The sequence below is a fragment of the Pleuronectes platessa genome, chromosome 3 (genome assembly GCF_947347685.1).
Source record: "Pleuronectes platessa chromosome 3, fPlePla1.1, whole genome shotgun sequence".
NCBI classification, from domain to species: Eukaryota; Metazoa; Chordata; class Actinopteri; order Pleuronectiformes; family Pleuronectidae; genus Pleuronectes; species Pleuronectes platessa.
Window position 1 is genome coordinate 27489698 of NC_070628.1, and position 20796 is coordinate 27510493.

The 20796-nt window shown below is 40.1% G+C and overlaps 2 protein-coding genes across 3 annotated transcripts in view; both read right to left on the reverse strand.

The window, feature by feature from the left end:
- Positions 1-13607, reverse strand: part of LOC128436766 (ras and Rab interactor 2) — a 36590-nt gene extending 22983 nt beyond the window's left edge. For both annotated transcript variants that reach the window (XM_053418612.1, XM_053418613.1), the window contains exons 1-2: positions 13420-13607; positions 2341-2487 (exon numbers count right to left, since the gene is read on the reverse strand). In XM_053418612.1, the coding sequence (XP_053274587.1) occupies positions 2341-2409 (69 nt within the window). In that variant the 5' untranslated portion in view covers positions 2410-2487; positions 13420-13607. The remainder of the gene's footprint in view (positions 1-2340; positions 2488-13419) is intronic.
- Positions 13608-15733: 2126 nt separating this feature from the next.
- Positions 15734-20796, reverse strand: part of LOC128436767 (sodium/potassium/calcium exchanger 3) — a 44762-nt gene continuing 39699 nt past the window's right edge. The window contains exons 13-17 of the mRNA XM_053418615.1: positions 20605-20771; positions 20116-20230; positions 19816-19928; positions 19271-19336; positions 15734-18414 (exon numbers count right to left, since the gene is read on the reverse strand). Coding sequence (XP_053274590.1) covers positions 18262-18414; positions 19271-19336; positions 19816-19928; positions 20116-20230; positions 20605-20771 — 614 coding nt within the window. The 3' untranslated portion in view covers positions 15734-18261. The remainder of the gene's footprint in view (positions 18415-19270; positions 19337-19815; positions 19929-20115; positions 20231-20604; positions 20772-20796) is intronic.

Genomic DNA, 20796 nt, shown 5'->3' on the forward strand with positions numbered 1-20796 from the left:
CGTTGTCAATGTGTAGCCCTACGTCCACTTTTGAGGGACCCCTCCTTCTAACCGTGTCTCCCGTGTCACCTCTCCCCTTTCCATTGTTGTACTCCATGGGAGAAGAATGTGACATTACATTCATACAAGTTTGTGTATATAAGGTTCATGAGTATTTTACACTGTCACGTGGTAGAACTCTATCTGACTGTAATCCGTCAAAAAATCCAATAAAAACTTCTTAAATTTTACGTCACATGCACTGCAAAAAGTCCCAACACGTGCAAATACAGAAAAGCGCTGCAAATTGCGAAAAACGACAATAGAAATATTTCCAGGGGACCCAAAAAAGGGATGAACCCTTCTGTAGTTCAATGCTTTGTGAAGTTCCAGCACCACTGACAAATAGCAGACTTCAATAACTTCAACTACAGCGCATGTTTCGTCAAAATGATGAAGTTGTTTTCCTCAACAGTGCAATGAGCTCTCTCTGTCACCATATATGTAAATGTTTTCACTATACTAAACACTGCCCCCATCTGTGATTTTAACATCTTGTTATGTCTTCGTCTTGTCCCACCATGCCAGTTCTCCTGTTTACAAAGATATGAATCTGTGATAGCCTCCACTGCCAACATGAAGGGGGAATAACAACCCTCCCCTACTCGGTGTTCGCACCTTTTATATAGAACAGTGAAGCAGAATACAGGTGCAACAAACTTAGAGTGAAAGTTAGCGGAGGAGAAACTGCAGAGGCAAAAGAGATACCATGAAGAGAAGCAGAAAAAGGGAGTGAGAGACACTAAGACAGAGAGGGAGAGCGAGTTTCATTACTCCTGTGAATGTGTTTGTCAGGCAGCCAACAAGTGCAGCTGGCGTTCCTCACTTCCAGCACTGCTTCATTATATGGCAGAAAGCAAAGGAAAACTGTAGAATACATACAGCTCCACTTGAAAATCTCATCAATCAATACTCAATTACATTTCCTGAAAGTATGAAGGAAAGTGCTCAGTCAGAACAGTGTGAGGATAAAACCTTGAAAGGATAAAAACAGTCTGAGTGAATAAATCCATAAATTATCTTGAGACTTCACAAGTAAGAGTTTCTGAGAGACATAGACCTGATGCAATGTGAGCGTGAGCAGAGAGAGTTGTAAATGAATGATGCTTGCTACAACTATAAACTGATCTTAACACATGGTGTGTATGACACGATTGAAGATGTTCACTGGATTAGAATGCAGGTAATTAATGAATTACTGTTGATCAAGTGTTGTAGCAGATCTCTGGTAAATATAAGTATATTGACATTAATTGATCTACTATGTGTATATTAAAGCAGAGCTTATAACCACAAACTCTCTTAACATCTTCGTTGCTGTCTTTGACTTGGAAGGCCCCGCTTTTCCAATATTTGTTTACATTTAGTTTTTTTCTGTTGTGTTCTACAAATTGCATCCTGGGCCACAGATCAAGGACCAGCTCAGCTGACGTCCACCTTTTTACTCTTATCTGAGCCCATGCACTGATTTGTTTGTGGCCATTGCCAAAATATCAAAACTGACCACAACATCATAACTGATACTTTTCCTAAATTGGTGAAATCTATCTGGTGAAAGCCGCACAAGATTAATTCAGCGTGTCTCCTCTCCCTCTCATGCCGACACACACAAACAGTGACATCAGAAACATCTGTAAACTCAGACTTGTTCGAAAGAAAATAATTTAGTTTGAACTAACACAAATGCATGTAGAGCAGGAAAGTGAGATCCCAAGTGATCACAAGTGACACATTCTGGATACATTTTAATACCAGGTGTGAGCAGATGCAACTAACAAATTTCACTTTTTATCGTATTCTTAAGAAAGGATGTTCTGACCTGTTATATCAGGTCTGCATGGGTCAGGGAAGAACTTGTGAAATTTTTGTGTGGATCCAGATTTTCAACATTCTCAAAATTTTCTCAGGGAATAATTTATGGATCTTGATGAAAAATAAATCAGTCGTATTTAATATTTGTATTAATATTGATGAGTGTGTGAAATTTGGTGAGCTTGGTTAAATTTCCTTTTGTTGGGCCTTGGCGAGTGCCATTCTAGTTTATATATTTTACTTCAGATTCTTCAAACTCAACCCCACCTGAGAGTGTTTGAGCTCTACCTGAACAGTGACAGATGGGAGTTTTGGCTGACACGGAAAAGAAAGAAGTTTTGGACAGAGCTTACTCAGTCCTTGGCTGTTTCTGTCTTCAAAACACAAGTTGAGTCAGCCCACAAACAAACACATCAACCACAAGATAAACAGGAAGTGAATCTATTACTTTCCAAGGGAGTTTTGGAAAGTCCCCGGCATCATCATTACCTTAAAGAAGCTGCCGCTCCTGTCTGTCAGGCCACTGGGGGCATTCTCGGCTGAAGAGCTGAAGGCCATGTTGTCTTCCTGTCCTCTCACTTCTGAGTCTGAGTGTGTGTGTGTACGTCTCAGACAGTGTCAGCAGGCGCCGGAGCTCTGTGGGTCAAAAACACACTACACTTCAGATACTTCAGCTGTGGTGAAACCAGAGGAAATTCCTGCTTTGGCCACAGCCGTACTTTGGAAGTGCTGGCTTGCTGGAAGGCTTTCTGTCTTCCTCTTCCTCCTTTCCCTCCCTCTCTACACATTCACCTCTGCTTTCTCTTCATCAATCCTTGGTCTCAGCCTCAGACCTTTAAAAAAAATCTCATTCCAATCCTCCGCTTATTTTTGTTTGAACCAGTTTCCACTCACCTGCCTCTCCCATTTCCTTCCATCAAATTTTCAATCTCTTTCTTTTTCCAAGATTTTGTTCCCATGTTCTCATACATACATAATGAATTTTCCATTTTGGCGAGGCTCACTTTAAGAACAGCTGCCCTTCTTTCCGAACCATCACAGCAACGTTTTGAGGCCTCTGGGCTTTGGTAGGACACTAGTGATGGATCTGATGGACTTGAAAATGATCTCAAATTAGCAGAAACTCTATTTAACTGATCAAATCATTGCATCTTCTTATTATATCTTATTGTTTTGGTTTCCCTTTCTTCCTTTGTCAGATTAACTTCTGTTTTCTTATCTTTCTTTGTGTTGGTGATGAGTCCTTCCCATATCTCTTTCTCTTCCGTCCAGCTGAAACCATCAGGCTAGTCCTTCTCTTCCTGGCTGATGTTCACAGTCCTTGCGAACCAGTAGATGTTGATTATCCGCCCCCACATGTATTTTCATCTCACATAGCAAGGAAGCCCCCCCACCTCTTACCCCCTAATTGTAGGGCGAAAGGGAGCAAGGGAAACTCAGAGGAGCATGGCAGGAAACTTTGGGATAACTAAATGTAAATGGTAAATGGTCTGTGTTTATATAGTGATTATCTGGTGCTGTTGTTATTGCATAAAAGAAAAACTACTATGAAATGTTAACTTCCTCTCTAACTCTTGGTGCATGGGGCACCAGTTTTCTTTTCTTGGAACAGGGGTCATGCCACAAACATTTAACCCCAATGACATCGATTCATCATTAATCAAGCAAGCTGAGCCTTAGGTCATATATTATGGAATTACAGACCTTTCAGTGTCTCTGAGTTTCATAATAAGAACTGTCACCATGTCCGAATTAACCTGTCAAACGCCCTGGGGCCAAAATTCGAATCCATCAACAAGAGTATATATGGATTTATTTCACAGAAACCATCCAATGCTTTTATTCTTGGTTTCATGTTAGACAGTTGAATTGTAATCATCATACGAGACACAACTTTTCAAACTAATTTGCAAGTTAAAGCGAAACAAAGTCAGTGAAGTCAGTTACAGTAAATGTCACTACATATGTGGTGACCCGCACAAAGTCTGATTCCGTTTCCTGACCGTCTCAGAGTGGAACTGATATCTGTCTGCCACGATGGTTTCATTTCCACAAACAGAGGAAAGTGAAGAAATAAGGAATCCTAAGTGCACAAGGGGAAAATGTAAGGATGAACTTTACAAAAGTGATTCTTACTGAGGAGATTCCTGTAAATCCGTGAATGATGATTCTCTGTCTCCTCACACTGTTGATTCTGAAACAGATCTGCACTCAGGGACGGTGCCAATAAAAACTCGGACAGAAAGGTAAATCATTTTTCCAAATGCATAAACCTCCTGAGCCTCAGTCACAACACAGAGCATGCTGGGTACTGCAGGAACTAGGAAACAAGATAACATCCCAGCAGGGCAGCTCCTCTTCACCCCCCACAGGAAAGAGCCACTGAGATCACATCAAACTATTCACTAATTTCTTCTCCTCAATCACAGATCACTGTGTGTATCTGTGTGTGCAGCCTATATACATGTGCAGGTGTGTGATCCTCAGCTGCAAGTAAACACAGACACATCCCTCCCCCCCGCACACACATGCATACACAGACTTCATTGTGTTTTGTAAAATTAGAATGACTCAAGAATGACAGCAGGACTTCATTAAGCTCTGGTATTTTTGTTTTTAAAGACAAGTCTGGTGGTGGGACCCTCATTTTCTCCCAGTAGATGTGAGGCTAGCTGTGAAGCTGCTGTCCCACATCAGAGCCTATGAATAGCCTCAGTGTTCTGTGCTTTTAATGGCATGAGTTCAGTATCATCGTGTCAATATTAAACTTTATAAATCTTAATGTCTTTAATGTGCTCCTGCATACATGAGAGCACATTGATTAATGGGTGCTACCTTCTGTTTTTACTGCAAAATCAAAAAATCAGATCTGATGATTTGATTTCAAAGACCCTTTATAATTAATACAGCATACATGCCAAGTGTTTGTATAGGCAACATTGGCATTGTGTGTAATGCATGATGGTAACCCTGTCAAAAATTGACTTCTTCTATCGAATATTTGATAAAAGATCAATATGAACTGCACTGTAAAAAAGAAATATAAAGGAAAAGTGTTTCTCTCCAGACTCATATGGGAGCATATGAACTTTGAACTTAGACCACTGAAATTTAATCAGTTAGTTCTTTGAGTTCAAGTGACAACTGGTCATATTTAGGGCCCGAGCACTGACAGGAACTGACAGACAGTAAGGCACCGTTGAAATTGTAAGTATTATTATTATCATGAGGGCCCGAGCAAAAATCGATTCACAGGTGTATCATGACCAGTCAAACAAAAGAGTCTCAGGTGCAATTTGAAAAAAGCAACAGGAAGCCTGCTATTTTGCATTTAGTCGCCATTTTGGACATATTCCAAATTTTTTATTAGGGCCCGAGCACTGACAGTGGGAGGCCCTATTGAAATTGTAAGGGTTATTATTATTATTATTCAGGCAAATTAATTGGCTTTTTAATAGCAACTCCACTCCTGCAGTGACAGCGTGAGTGGTTAAAGATCAAAGGAATATTTATGTATTGCAAAGGTGACGTCTCTCTCTCTCTTTCTCTCAGAATTGGGACATTTCCTCAAACCGTGTAAACATTGAGGTACGGTGAAGGTTCATACGTCCCCCAAGGAGACGATGTTGTCATAACTCCACTGTGCATTGTCCTATCACCACCAATCTCCTGTTTCATGATCAGAGTCCAAGCCTGAACAGCTTAATGTGTCAATATTTCCTCAGTAATTATTAATTTGTTTCAGGCAAAACGCTTCGAAATGCATGTTCTCGGGTCCGCCCAGCGCTGCTTTGCAGTCTTAGAAATTTTTGAAATTGTATTATAGTTTGAAATAGTTTCCTGTAGGGAGACTTGAGATATCATGTTAAAGAAGCGAAAAACATGTCAACTTGGCCTCTGACCACCCAAATCGAATCCGTTCACCACTGACTCCAAGTTAGTGTTGTACAAACTTTGAAGAAATAACCTCGAAGTGTTGCTGAGATATGTATTTTGTGAGGTCACAGTGACCAAAATCCATCAGCTTTGTGTCTTTTAATATTTTTTATCAATTTTGAGAGAATTCTCTAAAGGCATTCTTGAGATATCGTGTTCACAAGAATGGGTCGGACGTATGGAATGATAAACGGAAAACCTGACAACATAATGCCTCCGACCATTGGCACAGAATCCTAAAATGTTCTACTAACTGATTATCTTTTGTTTTGGATAATGTCCTATTGATTCAAACAAATTTAAAGTTCAAAATACTAAGAATTCCAAAGAATAACAAACAAACATTTGTACATCTGGGTTTCCCCCAGACATTTTACATCACCTTTTCTAGACGCTTTTACACTACATTTACCAATTCACACATATATTCATCATTCACAGAGCATGCAGACAGGAGGAGTGGACATACAGAAGGTCAACAAATCTAAACAAATCACAAGGATGTCAAAGGTCACTGGATATGAAGTAAAAAACCCTGGAGAGTTATCCTGTAGATCCTGTTTTTGCAACTAAACTAACAAAACAACAACAACATTCTAAACTTCTGGGAGACTCCATTCTAAACTTGGCCTGGTTTAAACTGAGGTACACCCAGTGGTCCAAACTGAACTTTTTTTGTTTTGCCACAATAAGGTATGTATTGAGGCCAACTTTACAAGTTAGTTTTAATTAAATTAGTTGAGGCAAATACTTTATGAAGTTTTTAATTTCATCTAACTGGGGTGTAAATTTAGTGATAATTTTTCTTTTTAGTCAGTGAATATTATTGAGTACTGCAGTGGCAGCCATACTTCTTATTTGCTCTTTTTTTGTATCCCCGTGACTCTGTATAATCCACAGAAAACTGCAGGGACTGTTTTTCTGTTTCTCTCCACACCGACTGATGTTCCAGCACAAACATACTGTGGTCAAAAAAACAATAAAACGAACTTTTCCCCCCGACAGTCTCCCTGTCCCCCCTTGTAAAAACATATCCAACAAAACATAACTTGGTGTTTGTTTAAACTGTCGTGACTTGAAGCGCTGCTCTGTGGGTCGGATGTGAGATCCAGTAAGGAGTGTTGTTAGGATGATGGGGCTCCTGCTGCTGTCAGAGCACGAGGCGGAGGAGGAGTAGTAGGAGGAGGAGGAGGCTGCAGGCAGCTGTTTAAACCCATTGCAGATAAGAACCCTGACACGAGGACCATGTTTTTTGCCCTGAGGTAAGCCAGATGATGTGTGTGTCTACACATGCGCACATGCAGGACATAGTGTATGAATTGAAAAAATATGATATTATTTGTAGAATTATATCCTTTTTGCTATTGCTTATGTTTCTTTTATCCTTTTCATTTGCCATTACTTTTAAATAATGTATTCTTTTTTCAGCTGTCTTTTTGAATTTGGATTAACATTGTATTCATTTGCTTCTTGTCTTTGATGTTTTGTATATTCTTGTTTTGTATTCGTTCTCTCTGTAAAGCATTTTGAAACAGCCCTTTGAAAGGTGCTACATACATGACAGTATTATTATATCATCAGTATAAATAAACATTGACTTTGACAATTTACCTAAGATGGAAAAAGTGTCAACTAGAGTGATGAGAAACGTGTGTGCGTGTCTATGTGTGTGTGTTTGTGACCAGAGAGCAGAATATGGGTCAGTGGTTCTAGGGGAGTTCAGCTGAACCGACTGACTGTCCAATCCATGTTTTTGTAGTTACAGAGGAAGCTCTTTGGTTTTTATATAACACAGGAATCTGTGAACTCCCTTTTTCTTTTCTTTTTTCTCCAGTACAGAAGGTTAGGATTATCTTCAGCCTTTCCATGACTTGTTCCCCAACAGTTAAGAGACTCGCAGCTTTACAAGTCTCGCAATAACAGCATGCAAAAGCAAAACAAACAACACCGTGAAGCAGATCAGCTTTCACATGTATTTAAAGCGTTGATGGATTGAATCTTGGTCAGAAAGAGAGAGAAGGCTGCGGTGTTAACTCTGGGCCACTCCCCTTTCAAGGAGTCCTAGGAACACTAGTTAGGAGGAGGGGAGGGGGGGAGATGTCTCGGCTTGTTCACTTTTCAAAGGAAGAGGAGGAAGTAGCAGAATGGGCAGATAAAGGGAGAATTTCCTGATGAACAGAGAATATTCTAACTACTGTAATTGACAGAGACTCCAAAGAGAGCGATTAACTTCGAAAGAGTTGTCACTCACATCAATACCCTCGAAGGCCTGAGGGCTGGAAACAACCACTGACACTTGGCGATACAGTTGCAATCAGAAATATTCAACCCCCCCAAAGATTTTAAGGATTTATCAATTACAGTTTTTTCAAAGAACAAGATTCTGCTTCGGATGACTTCTTTATGAGTTGAATGATACATAAAATCAACACAGAAAATGCATGATGTAGTATTTGTGTGTAACAGTATATTTTGTTAAGATAGCCATGTCACAATTATTCAACCCCTTTATAATATTGTTGTTTTTCAAGCTGTCTGACAGTTGTTATGGCCTAAAGTGGAGTTGAAACATAATTAAGCCTTTAGGAACTCTATAATGATCCTTCATTTGCTTCAGCTGGGATGCATATATAAACCCTACCCATGAAGGTATTCAAGGTGAGTTGCAATCATGGGAAAGACAAAGGAGCTTGCACAAAAGCTGAGAGAGGAGATTATTTCATCAAACCTGCAGGGCCTTGGGTAAAAGAAGATTTCACAAAAATGTACATTCCAAGACACACCATTGGGTTATAAGGAAGTTTAAAACTTATGGAGCAGCTTCAAACCCTGGAAGAAAGCCCAACATTTCATCAAGGACCCTCAGCAACTTAGTCAGAACAACTCAGATAAACCCCTGTGTGACTGCAAGACACCTACAGGATGACCTGATGAAGGCTGGTACAAGTGCGTCAGTGGCAACTATAAGACGTGCACTGAATAAACAAGGACTTCCAAGATGCACTCAGCTCTTGACCTCAAGGAACATCAAAAGTCGACTAGAATATGCCAGGAGGAATTTGGATAAGACTAATGAGTTTTGGGTGACAGTTCTATGGATTGATGAAACCGAAGTGGAACTATTTGGACATATGGACCAGCGGTATGTCTGGCATGCAAAAGGCCAGGCTTATGACCATTAGAATACCATCCCCAAGGTCAAGCCTGATGGTGGGTCATTGATGATGTTGGGCTGATTTTCTGCGGCAGTAACTGGCAATCTTGATCGTTTACCTGGCATCATGGATTCTCAGAAATACCAGGCCATTTTAAGGACGAATGTGATGCCTTCTGTTGACAAATTAAACCTTGGTGATCATTGGACTCACCAGAAAGACAGTGATCCAAAGCCCACCTCCAAGTCAAGCAAAGCTTTGTTGAGAAAAAGATCCTGGAACGTCCTGGAGTGGCATTCACAGTCACCAGATTCAAATTTGATTGAAAATCTTTGGTGGGATTTAAAGAAGGCAGTTGCAGCACGGAAGCCATCAAACATCACTGATCTAGAGGCTTTTGCACGTGAAGAATGGGCAAAGATTCTGATCGAGGTGGAAGAAGCTTGTCCGTACTTACCGCAAACATTTGTTAGAAGTTATAAAAGCTAGAGGATGCGCCACAAAGTACTTAAACTGGGGGTTGAATAATACTGAACATGCACATGTGTTAAAAGAGTTACATTTTTCATTTGAAATTCAAAGTTAAGTCAACTTCTGTTGTCAAAATAACTCAAATATGTATCAATAAATATCTTTTGTTGTTTAATTAGTTTTTTTGTCATTTATTGTCATAATCTGTCATCCACATCACTATAATGTCTTTTGAGGTGAGGGGGTTGAATATTTCAGATTGAAACTGTAACTGTGGTTGTTGTGGGAATTGTAGTTACAAGACCTAGAGCCTGTTTATTAGTATAAAGAACACAGTGGCAAAACCTATGAATGTTAGCTTTTTAATTAATTCCACCAAGGAGGTCCAAGGAAGAACCCATTCAATTTTGGCCGATCCCTAATTTGTTTAATCCCTGCTTTTAACATTGAGAGATTGGGTATTTTTGATGTCCAAAGGAATGATTCATGGATCTAGATTGATTTTGAGATTGATATTGAGTAGCATTCAAGTTCAATTTGAATAAAACTTTGATTTTCTTCAAACAACTAACATGCAAATGTTTGTCATATTCTTATTAGCACGACTTATACTGAAAATACAAAATGTGCAGGGCAGGGTCACTCACACACCTACTCCTGCCACAAATTTGTATCATTGCTCATTTTGTGTGACATAAGAAACTAATGATCATATCACATGTATGAAAATAAATCATCAACACAGACACATTTAACTAACTAATGTAACTTAAACTTGGCGAACATCTTTGTTTGGCTCAAGAGTAAAGATCTTCATCGTGGAGCAGATGGCTTCATTTTCTCCTCCAGATGTTCAGAAGAATCTTTGAGGTTTCGTCAAAACAGCTGGTCGTGTTGTTTAACAGCCTTATGGGCTTTCAATCATGCTCAAGGGCTCCTGCAAGTCAAGATCGGATATATTTCCATGATATTATGCTTGATGCTTACTGTATTTCTAAACAGTTTCCGTTTATCACAAGTTAAATGACATAAATAAGCCTGGGGTTGAGTGATAATCTAATGTATCCCATTGTCTTGAGTTGAAGACATAGGTTGAAGACAATGGGATACATGGAAAAATACATCCAAACAGGCCCACAGCTCAGGGCCTGTTAGCTGGTTATTCCACCCTGCCTGCAAAGTCAAGTTGAATCCTGAATTATAGCAGGAATAGAAACAAACTATGACAGTAATAAGGTTTGGGTAGCGACACTTAACACCTTTTCACATTTATCTGAAGCTGAATTCATGCACACAGCTGATATTCAGTTCCTTCAAAGGGCTTCAGTCCAACTGAGTGTTAGATTTCATGCGCTGCAGCAGGATTACAGCGGACAGCACTGCCGATGTGAAAGCGTTCAGTGTTAACTTTCTCCAAAGGGACACTTTATTCTTTCACTGGTAACTTGAGTCCCCGCTTCTCTGTCCAGCAAAGATGACATCACTTTTCTTAGACCTGTGTCCTTCTGCTTTCAGGTTGCAGACTGGTTACGACATAACTCGAATACATTTAAAGCAGAATAATCAGGCAATAGAAAGAAAAGCAACTTGAAAACAGCAGACAGCAGACAGCAACACTAACTGTTAACTGTGTCTCTGGAGACAAAAACTAAACTAAACTAAACTAAACTCTGCTTATCCAGCACTAACAAGCAGCAAGTTATTGTTAATTAAAATACCTTTCTGCTGATTCACTTGCCCACAGCAGTAAGAAACTAGGGCTCCGTGTGCCAAAACAACCCCTTGGATCTGCAGTGAAGCTAATCTCTTTAACATTCCATAGAGGCTTAAATAAGGAAACTGGTCCCTTTATTATAGTGATAACATCAGATAATTGTTCATTTAGAAAAATCTGAGAGAGCAGCACAGAAGTGAGCTGCATAGTGTACAGATTCTCACAGGTCGGGCATGTTTTGATGAACGGAAGAAGCTGCGACAGGCCACAACACGACCTACTTTAGCTTTTAGAATATAAGGCCTTGATAGAGAAAAACCAAAGCTGTGAAATAAATGGTAAAGGACTGTATGAAAACGCATAGAGAGCATGTGGGGCAGAAGGATGTGTATTTTATTTATTTATTTATTTTTGCCAAATGAAGCCGAGTCCGATTTATTTGGAGAGCAGGGGAGTTAAAAAGTTTATATTTTAAGCTCATTTAAGCTCAACAATGTTTCAATTTTATTATCAAAAATCCATGGGGGTTGGGATGAATACATTTAATCAGTAGCCTGTTTGACAGTAATGAGCATTTAGTTTAAGTGTTTTTTATTAACTTTTTCAAAACTAAAACTGTGTATCATTATGTTGCATTCACATCAAATGCAAAGCCAATTGTTCACGCAATGAGGTTACATACAAAGTCGTTGAAGGGACACAAATAGTTTCAAGGAGGTGAATAGTATCCTTTGCTCCACTAGCTCAAGTTGAAATATTTAAATTCAGATGAAAACTGACCTGAGCTAGCAGGGCATTGTACCGGTCGCAGATCAACCTCAGGTCGCGCTTGCATGGGACCCACACATGACGAAGCTGGCTTTTCCGAAGTCAGTAGTAGTCAGCAATAGTCAGTAGTTGTCAGTAGTGACACTCAATTGCTAGAAGAGAGCCTGAGACTGCCAGCGACTGCTTAATGTTATTGTTGTGCATTTGACAATAAAAAATCTTGAATCTTGAATCAATAAGTGTTTTGTGGACTCAAACACTTCACCCCTCCATCAAGATAGTGGTGAGTATATAATAAGTTAATTTTCCTTTTTCAGTGAACTATCCCTTTAAGGGGGAAATATAAGTTGTCACATGAGCGAAAGAATTGCATTGCATTCAACTTATGCAGCTAAAACTATGAGTTCTGAGTGTCCTGCGTGGACGGTAAAAACACTATGGAGCACAGCATTAGCATGTGGCAACGCGAGCACTCTGTAGTACGACAACACAAGCAGGCATATGGCAAATAGCAAATACTGCCCTGCACAAATGGCAAATAGCACTGCACACACCAAGTTAGAGATCACTTATCTTAATATGAGAATAAAAAATGTGTGACAGATTATGGTTCTTTATGAAACCATGGCAGGACAAAATTAAAATATGACAGCCGCCACAGCCTAGACCGTTAGTGGGAACCACTGCAGTATCACACCTCTATTAGGGCCTATTTTGAGAATGATTACACCTTTAACGTGTTTACATGTTTCAGAGGTTGGAAGGGGCTATTCCATGTCAGGACAGGGTCCTACAATAACATTGAGGGTCGCGTTGTGTTTAAAGTAGTGCACATTGGTTTAGCCCTCCCCCTCCCCTCAACATACCTTTTGGTATGCTCAGAACAGGGCCTGGGGCTGTATCATATGGAAGTGGTATTTCCACGAAAATAGAAAACCTTTGAAGTCACTGTGAGAATGTGTTTGATATATAGCCGCGCACATGTATTTACTTATACGAGACACTTTATATGGTCAGTTAATGCTCCAGGTATTTGCACCTCAGTGACTTCACTGAACTTAAAGAAATGCTGCTGCGATAAGATCAAGCCAGAGCAAGTTCAGATTCTCTTGCAGGAGCGAGCACACACACACACACACACACACACACACACACACACACACACACACACACACACACACACACACACACACACACACACACACACAAACACACAAACGCACACGCACACACTAACACACATACACTAACACACTCAGAGAAAGTTTGATTCGATGAAGCTGTCTGTTTTTTAATGAGCACTCACACAGACTTATGTGAGTACTATCTTTTACTCTACAGTTCACAAATAAGATGAAACCCGAAAGGTTGTGTTCTATTGGACATTACAGACGTAAACCTTTCGTGGAATCAGGTCTAAACTAACTGTCATCACAGTAGGAGTCAGCAGGTCTGAAATCTCCTGAAAACCTCTGGAGAAGAGGAGTTTGCAGCTGCACGGAGGGTTTGTATTTCTCCACTCACCTCGAGTCAGTTTTCAGGAAATCCTCCGGCTGAGCTCCATGAAGAAAAGCTCCCGGTGGTTGCTGTTCTAGGAGAAGTGGGACACCGAGGGGCCGGTGTCAGCGGTGGATTACATGGCTGGTCTGCGGATCCGAGACAGAGACACAGGGTTTGGATCAGAAGGAGCACCGTGAGACTGGAGGAGGAGGAGGAGGAGGAGGAGGAGGCTGCGGTAACATGATGCCTCGGTCTGATTGGCTGAGGAGATGATGGCGAGTTTCACCTTTACTTTTAATCCTGTTATGAAATGTTGACAGTCAGAGTTTTTATTTTTTGGTGTGGGTTCGTGGCCAGTTATGCAAATTATAAAGCTACCACCCAGCATGTTAATCTGAGGTGGAACATTATATACCATATACTATAACATACTATACAGTATAAATACAGTGTTATGGTGGAAAGGGTTTCATGACAGGCCTTCTATAGAGATGTTAGGATGGTCACAGCAGCATGTTAAATATAAATCAGATTATTGTTAAATATCAAACAAACATAAATAACTGAATTGTTGTTTGTTCCATACACACTCTCATCTGAGGACTAAGGTAAGATCAATTTCTGACATCTCAACTGATTAATAGGTCCCGTGCTTCGGGAGTAATGAACTCTGTCAGCACAAATGCAACCGAATGTTCATGATTATGTTTCTATTAGTGTATTGGTACGGTCTGTGGGCCCAGTAGCCCATTTATGCAATTACGAAATCATTGAATTTCCTGAATAGAGATTTTGATTATCAGCTATAATATCGTAACCAATCAGGGTAGACTTACCACAAGCTAAGAGACCGTGAAACAATGTTAGTTATTCTTGTTAAGTCACAACTCTGTACGGTATCAACTGTGTTTCAAGAAATATGTGTTTTACTGTGTAGACAATGTCAATGAGAAGAACTACCCTACCCACGATTCTCTTGTGAAACAACGGGCTACACTTGATGGTTCAGCGTTACATTATGTTTGTCACAAAGAATCTTTGTAACATGCTGGAAAAGAAAAGTCAAAAGAGGTGAAAAACACTATGAGGTAAAGTTTAAGAAGAAGCCCTGGGAATCTTCAAAAGGGGATAATTGCAATGGTTTTTTCGGGAAACGTATATAACAATTTCAATAGGGCCTCCCACTGTCAGTGCTCGGGCCCTATCTACACTGTCAAAATAATAATGTAGACTACACATTCTTGTACCTTCATGTTTGTTTTCCGTTTAAAATGTATTCTCTCAGTATCAAATGTCTTATATCATGATTCATCTTGTAGCTGGTTTGCTTGGTTTCGAGGCTTAGAACTTTTTGGAGGATTTCTGAAACATCAATAAAGAAATGAAGGGGGAAATTTACTACTGAAGCGAGATCCGTTTCTAAAAGTGGCTCGACACTGTTTTATGCTCTACCTGACCAAAAGAGGATGCCAGGCTCTTCAACGTGCCATTTATGTTTTTAAGTTACCTAGAGGACACAGTCGGTTCTCTAGGTATTCCACTTCACCAAAGATGCCACTAAACCTATCAAAAGTTTTATTGTAGATACAAATTTTACAAAGCACTTTGATAAATATATTTCCTTAATTGATAAATGTGGTCACTTTGGAGCAGCAGAAGCTGTAAACACACCTTCATAAAGTTGTTATGGTAAACCAGTTAGTCTACACACTCAAAACAGCAGCATTAGCTTTGATTTAGAGTATATTGTAGTTAAGTCACTTCTGTTAAATGCCACACAGTGTAAGGCAGCTCGTTGCTAACTTTATTACCAGTTTGGTTTAAGCTTTATTGCTGAAAACTGCTGCCTGAGGGCCGTGGGAGTAAAACAATGAACAATAAACAACAGTGCAGGCCAAAAGAACAACAACATTGAGATTGAACGATTAAAGCTGAGGAAGGAAGAGCTGAGTGATCATTATCTGTGGCTCCATGTTTATGCAGGACCACTTTGAAATTACATATGGTAATTTAACCTAGTATTGATACAACATTAATTAACGCAGATTTAATAAGCTTTTGTGTAGCTATACTGTTTTCATTAGTATAAAAAATGGCACATGATGTGTCTCATAGAAATCGGTTTCTTTAAAAATGACACCTTCTTAGAAAGTTATCCTGAGATTTTATCACTGCATTCAAAATATCCAATATTATGAATATGAGAGAAACGGTCAGAATCAATCATTATCGGTGCTATAGTACTGTGTCTCAAATAAAATAGTAAAGGAACATGTGCCCAGACAGAGTATCGTAAGTCCAGCTCATTAACACACTGGAAAAACGAAATGTGTATGTAAATCAGTTTATTGCAAGAAGACCACTGGGAACAAGGCAGATGATTGTGTCTCTGTTTTGACTCCGAGCTCCGAGTCCAGAGGTCCTCATCAACAAAAATGAGGATTTACAAACAATTCAAAAGACATGAGCATAAAACGACATGAATTAGCTGAAAACTAACTGTTTTAGGCCTACATTCTAAATACTGTATATCTCAAATACAACTGCTCAGTTATTTAAACATCTGTGTTTATAATAGCATATCCCTCTGATATGTACAGCATAATCAAGACAGTGCCTTTTTGATCTGGGAGACGCATTCAAATTACACACAAAATAAACTGAATTCTGAACAAGGCATGCAAACCTTCCAGTATTTATCCCTATGAAGCCTACCTGATATTACATCCAATCCACTTTTTACTGTTTGTGTAAAATAACAGCCATCTCTGAGGGTGTAGCACAGCTCTACAGCGCTATCTTGTGGCCGCAGGAGGAGCATCAACACCTACAGAGGAGGCTTTTAATTATTAATAAGCAATTCTATTGACATGGGTATCTTTCCAGGTAAAATTAAAATGAAATAAAAATACATATATTCCACTTTTTTTTGAACACACGCTGAAAGAGAGTGGCAATACTGTTGACAAAGGTGGTTCTTTTATGGCTCAAATACAAGCAGGAGAATGGCCACAGGCGTTGGTTTTGAAGCCTCAAATACAAAAGATGGCACAAGAGTTCAAGCCCTGTGTAAGAGAGGTGAAAGGTCAAAGCTTCATGTGCCATTTACATCCTTTTTTACCTGAAAGTGAATCTTTGACATCACTTATTTAACATGCACAGGGTTCAGGCTCCTACCTATGTTGTTAAGACCAGTGATAAAGATCGCATTTTCTCTCCATGTCATCTCAACCCGGCCGCGTGTCATCTTCAAAAACCAATGTGTTTGCACCAATATACAAATGCGGCAACATCTTTCCAAACTATACAAAACTTATAAATTATGAAGTTCTAAGATCTTAAATATAAACAACATCAAGTCAGTTTCCAGTACTTGAATTATATATTAGGTACAGCAGTACATACAGCTCCATCAACAAAGAGTGGAGGGCGCTCCATTTAATACACTGTACATGACCCAAAGGGCTGAAACTGTAGGGTTAGACATGATCTTTGAATAAATTAATTCATAAATAAATCATGATTATGTCTTCCCAGTAACAGTGGTTTCCTTGGTTCCCCTCAAGATTGTGACACACAAACGCACACACGCACACGCAAACACACACACACACACACACACACACACACACACACACACACACACACACACACGCACACACACACACACACAAACCCTTAAACTAACATCAATTAACACCTTACCCCTGATATTAACCGGGACCGATCAGAAATGAAGTGCTTCAACACCGACACACACACACAGAGACACACGCACACACACACGACTCTTATGTCCAATTCTACTAGACTCCTCCTGTTCTAAAAATACTTTTGGCTTTAATTTAAGAAGTAACGTGAGATTCAACTCAGAGACTTAAAACTAACTCTTTAATACAGCACAAGAGGTCTACTGTCTAGAGGGAGCTTTAACTTCAGTAGTTACATGTTTAGAGTACCTGTAGACGCCTTGCAAAGATAGAAGATTATCTCTAATCCATAAAGTGACAGTGCTGGATGTCATACCCAGGGAGATCCCTTTCTCATGTGGGTTTAGTAAAGAACAACAAAGCCCACATCTACTTGGATATGCCTGTAGAGAAACAAACAAGAATAGACTCTATGTGAATAGTGTTAAATATCTAGATTCTCTCTGACAGTGCAAAGCGCAACTGTACTAGTGGCTATTACAGCATGCTACGCTGGCTGGTGCTGAGCAGGGTGAGTATGTTACTGGCAGACCAGACAACTACAATAAAGCATACAATGTTGTAACTGTTATCGGACCAGTTAGCTTTGCAAGACTGATCCAGTTGTGCATAAAAGAGTCCTGTATATCAGCTCATATTAGTACTTATATAATCCTCAAATATATACAGAGAAAGCCAGTTTTTACTTAAAAATACCTTAATTGTGTGCTTATATCCAATCTTGTACAAAGAGTAACAAACAATCCAGCTAAAAGTCGCTGTACGCGCAGGATTCCTCTCTTTCCTCCAGTCAGTCAGTCAGTTACAGTAGCAGCTTCTTCTCCAACAGTAGCCTAACAGTCCGTGTTAATACAGTTACGTTCTTTCCCGCCAACCTTTTGGTTCATCAGACGATTGGCAGCAAACACAGCTGCTGGGACTTTCTCTCCACGCCACCTCTCCGGTCCCCAAAAGTTCGAAACCTCCTGTGTCCTCTCTCTTGTGTGTATTGCACCAAAGATAAATCATATATTTATATATATATCTCTATTTCTCTATTTGAAAAAATAAATAGTAAGACTTGGTTCCAAGGTGCCAAAAAACTGGAAGCCAGGTGAGACTTCCTCCATCAGTCAGAGGAAGAAGAAGTCGAAGAAGAAGAGGAGGAGGAGGGAGGTCAGTGGATGTCCCGGCACGTTGGGAGGTTGACGAAGATGAAGACGTTGAACTCGATGAGGATGGAGAAGCACAGGAAGACGGCATACATGACGAGGCAGACCAAGCCCAGTCGCCAGTCCAGAGTCCATTTGTTTAGATGGACACCGATAACCTGCAGGTGGAGAGACGGAATTAGAGAGAGAGTATGGTGCAGAAATAAAAAGAGGAGGAGGTCAGCACTGCAGGTGTGCTGCTTTGAACATTCTGAGTGATGAGCGGCACAGAATTTCAACCGTTCCTCCTTTATGAGTATATTTAAAAGGACAGTAGGGCATTCAGGACGACTGCATTTTAGTTCCTTAAAAGTTGTCGACTAGCGAGACACATTTTTAAACCGTGTTAGACAGAAATAGAATGTTTGGTGGTCAGTGATGGGACGTTTAGAAAATGGTTTAGACAACCTACTGCTGTCTGCCTTTCCTTGTCTACTCAGTTAGCGCATCTCCTCACTAACTTTGCTGCTGCATCAGCCATAAGCAGGTGTAGTTTTGCATAGCGCTGTTATATTTAGTTGTATATGTATATATATATATATATATATATATATATATATATATTGCAGCTGATGGTTTTAACTGTTCTGGTATTTCCACACTGTTGATTTTAGTCGAGCAGCTGAATCTGGTCATAGGCCATGTTTCTTACAGGCTCTTGCTACTTTAGGTCACACACCACAGTATTTGAGCCCAGTAACACATATGTGAATGTGAAGCGAATATCGTAGGTCAAAGTTCACCAAAGTTAAACCCCCCGCAAAGCCACGCTGCTGTTTGCCTCGGCACAGGAAGCTAATTTTTTCCTCCTGGCTCTCACAGATTGGAAGTGAACAGAAGGCAAAGGTTAGCTGCTTAAACATTCACAAATGTCTGAGTGGGCCCTTAGGGCACACATGGCAACTGGCATCTTATCATCAGGATGTGCTTTTGCCAGGATGACCTCATTCTGCAAAGTTGTAAATGTATACTTACGGTGAAGAATACTGAGGCAAGCAAGAGTCCAACAGAGAATATGAGACCTCTGCTGCTAAGATGGATCTGTAGAGACAGACACAGAGTGTTATTCTTTGGTATATTACAGTATTTTTCTAATTTCTCATTGCCATTAACTGGCTTTAAAATCCAAGTTTATGAACAGTCTGCAAATAAGAACATAAGGCAGGATTACACACTGTTTTTATTCAGTTGGTGAGACTGTTCCGGGTTTGTACCCTCATGGTTGAATGCACTTACTGTAAATCGCTTTGGATAAAGGAGTCAGCTAAATGAAATGTAATATAATGTAAGCGTCTGACTTTGATTTAACCTATTCTGATATAATTTTCCACACAACGATTATCAAATACAATTTACTAGAGTAAGGTGATCAACTCTGCAGTGCCTCAACAGATAATGTGTGGGTGTTTTAGTACACAACAGTAATAGTGAATTCCGCCATGAGATTAATGTTCCTGTTCTTCATAAACACTTTCTGTTCTAATTGGAATCTCCTTTGGCTGAGCTGAGGAAACACTCACGATGGAGCCGTAGTCGATGCAGAGGGTTTGCAGCGCCCAGGGCAGGCCCAGGCCCACCAGGATGTCAAACACATTACTGCCTATGGAGTTGGAGATGGCCATATCTCCCAGACCTGAGGCAAAGAGAGAAGCACTGTCAAGGTCTCTCTGCAGTCACAGGACAAGTCAGCAGTGACAAGCAATAGTCTGCAGTGAACAGCCACTCCTTCTTTTCACAGCATTCCTGCTTCGCTGAATGAAAATTCAGATTTCTACTTGTTTCATCAGACTGTGTTGATCCCTGTGTGTGTGTGTATGCACCTTGCCGTGCCACTATGACACTAGCCATGCAGTCAGGGACGCTGGTGCCTGCTGCCAGGAAGGTGATGCCCATGATGACATCAGGTATACCAAGCGTGAAGCCGATCACAGTCACCTGAAACCAAACAAATTATATATCATGATACAGGTTTATTTATGTGTAGTTCATTATTAAATAAAACCATGAAAAGACGACCAACTTTCACTATGGAGTCACATGTCAGAGCTGTTAAAATGTTTAACACCCAGTTTACAAAACGCTAGAAATCTAATCTGTTTACATCTGGTATTGCATCCTGAATGTCATCACTTGTGATTGGATCTCACTTCCATAGTCTATATGCAAATAATCACTTGGATTTTTCTGTTCCTTAATGCCAAAACTCAATGAAAAAAAAAGACAATATCCTCATCCACATATGTGTTTGCATGTGTTTGTGTAAGTTTGTGTGTGTGTGTTGGGGTGTGTGTCTTTCTGACTGGACTGACCATCCAGACCATGATGTATGAGAGGCCAGCGATCCACATGGTGGCCGTGAAGAAGGACACTAGGAACCATCTCTCCCAGCGGCGCTTGGCACAGTTGGGCACGGTTAGGAACAGGAGCAGGGACAGCGGCCACATGGTCAACCACGTAAGTTTATTGCACGCTCCAGCTGGACAAAGACAGGGAGAGAGTGG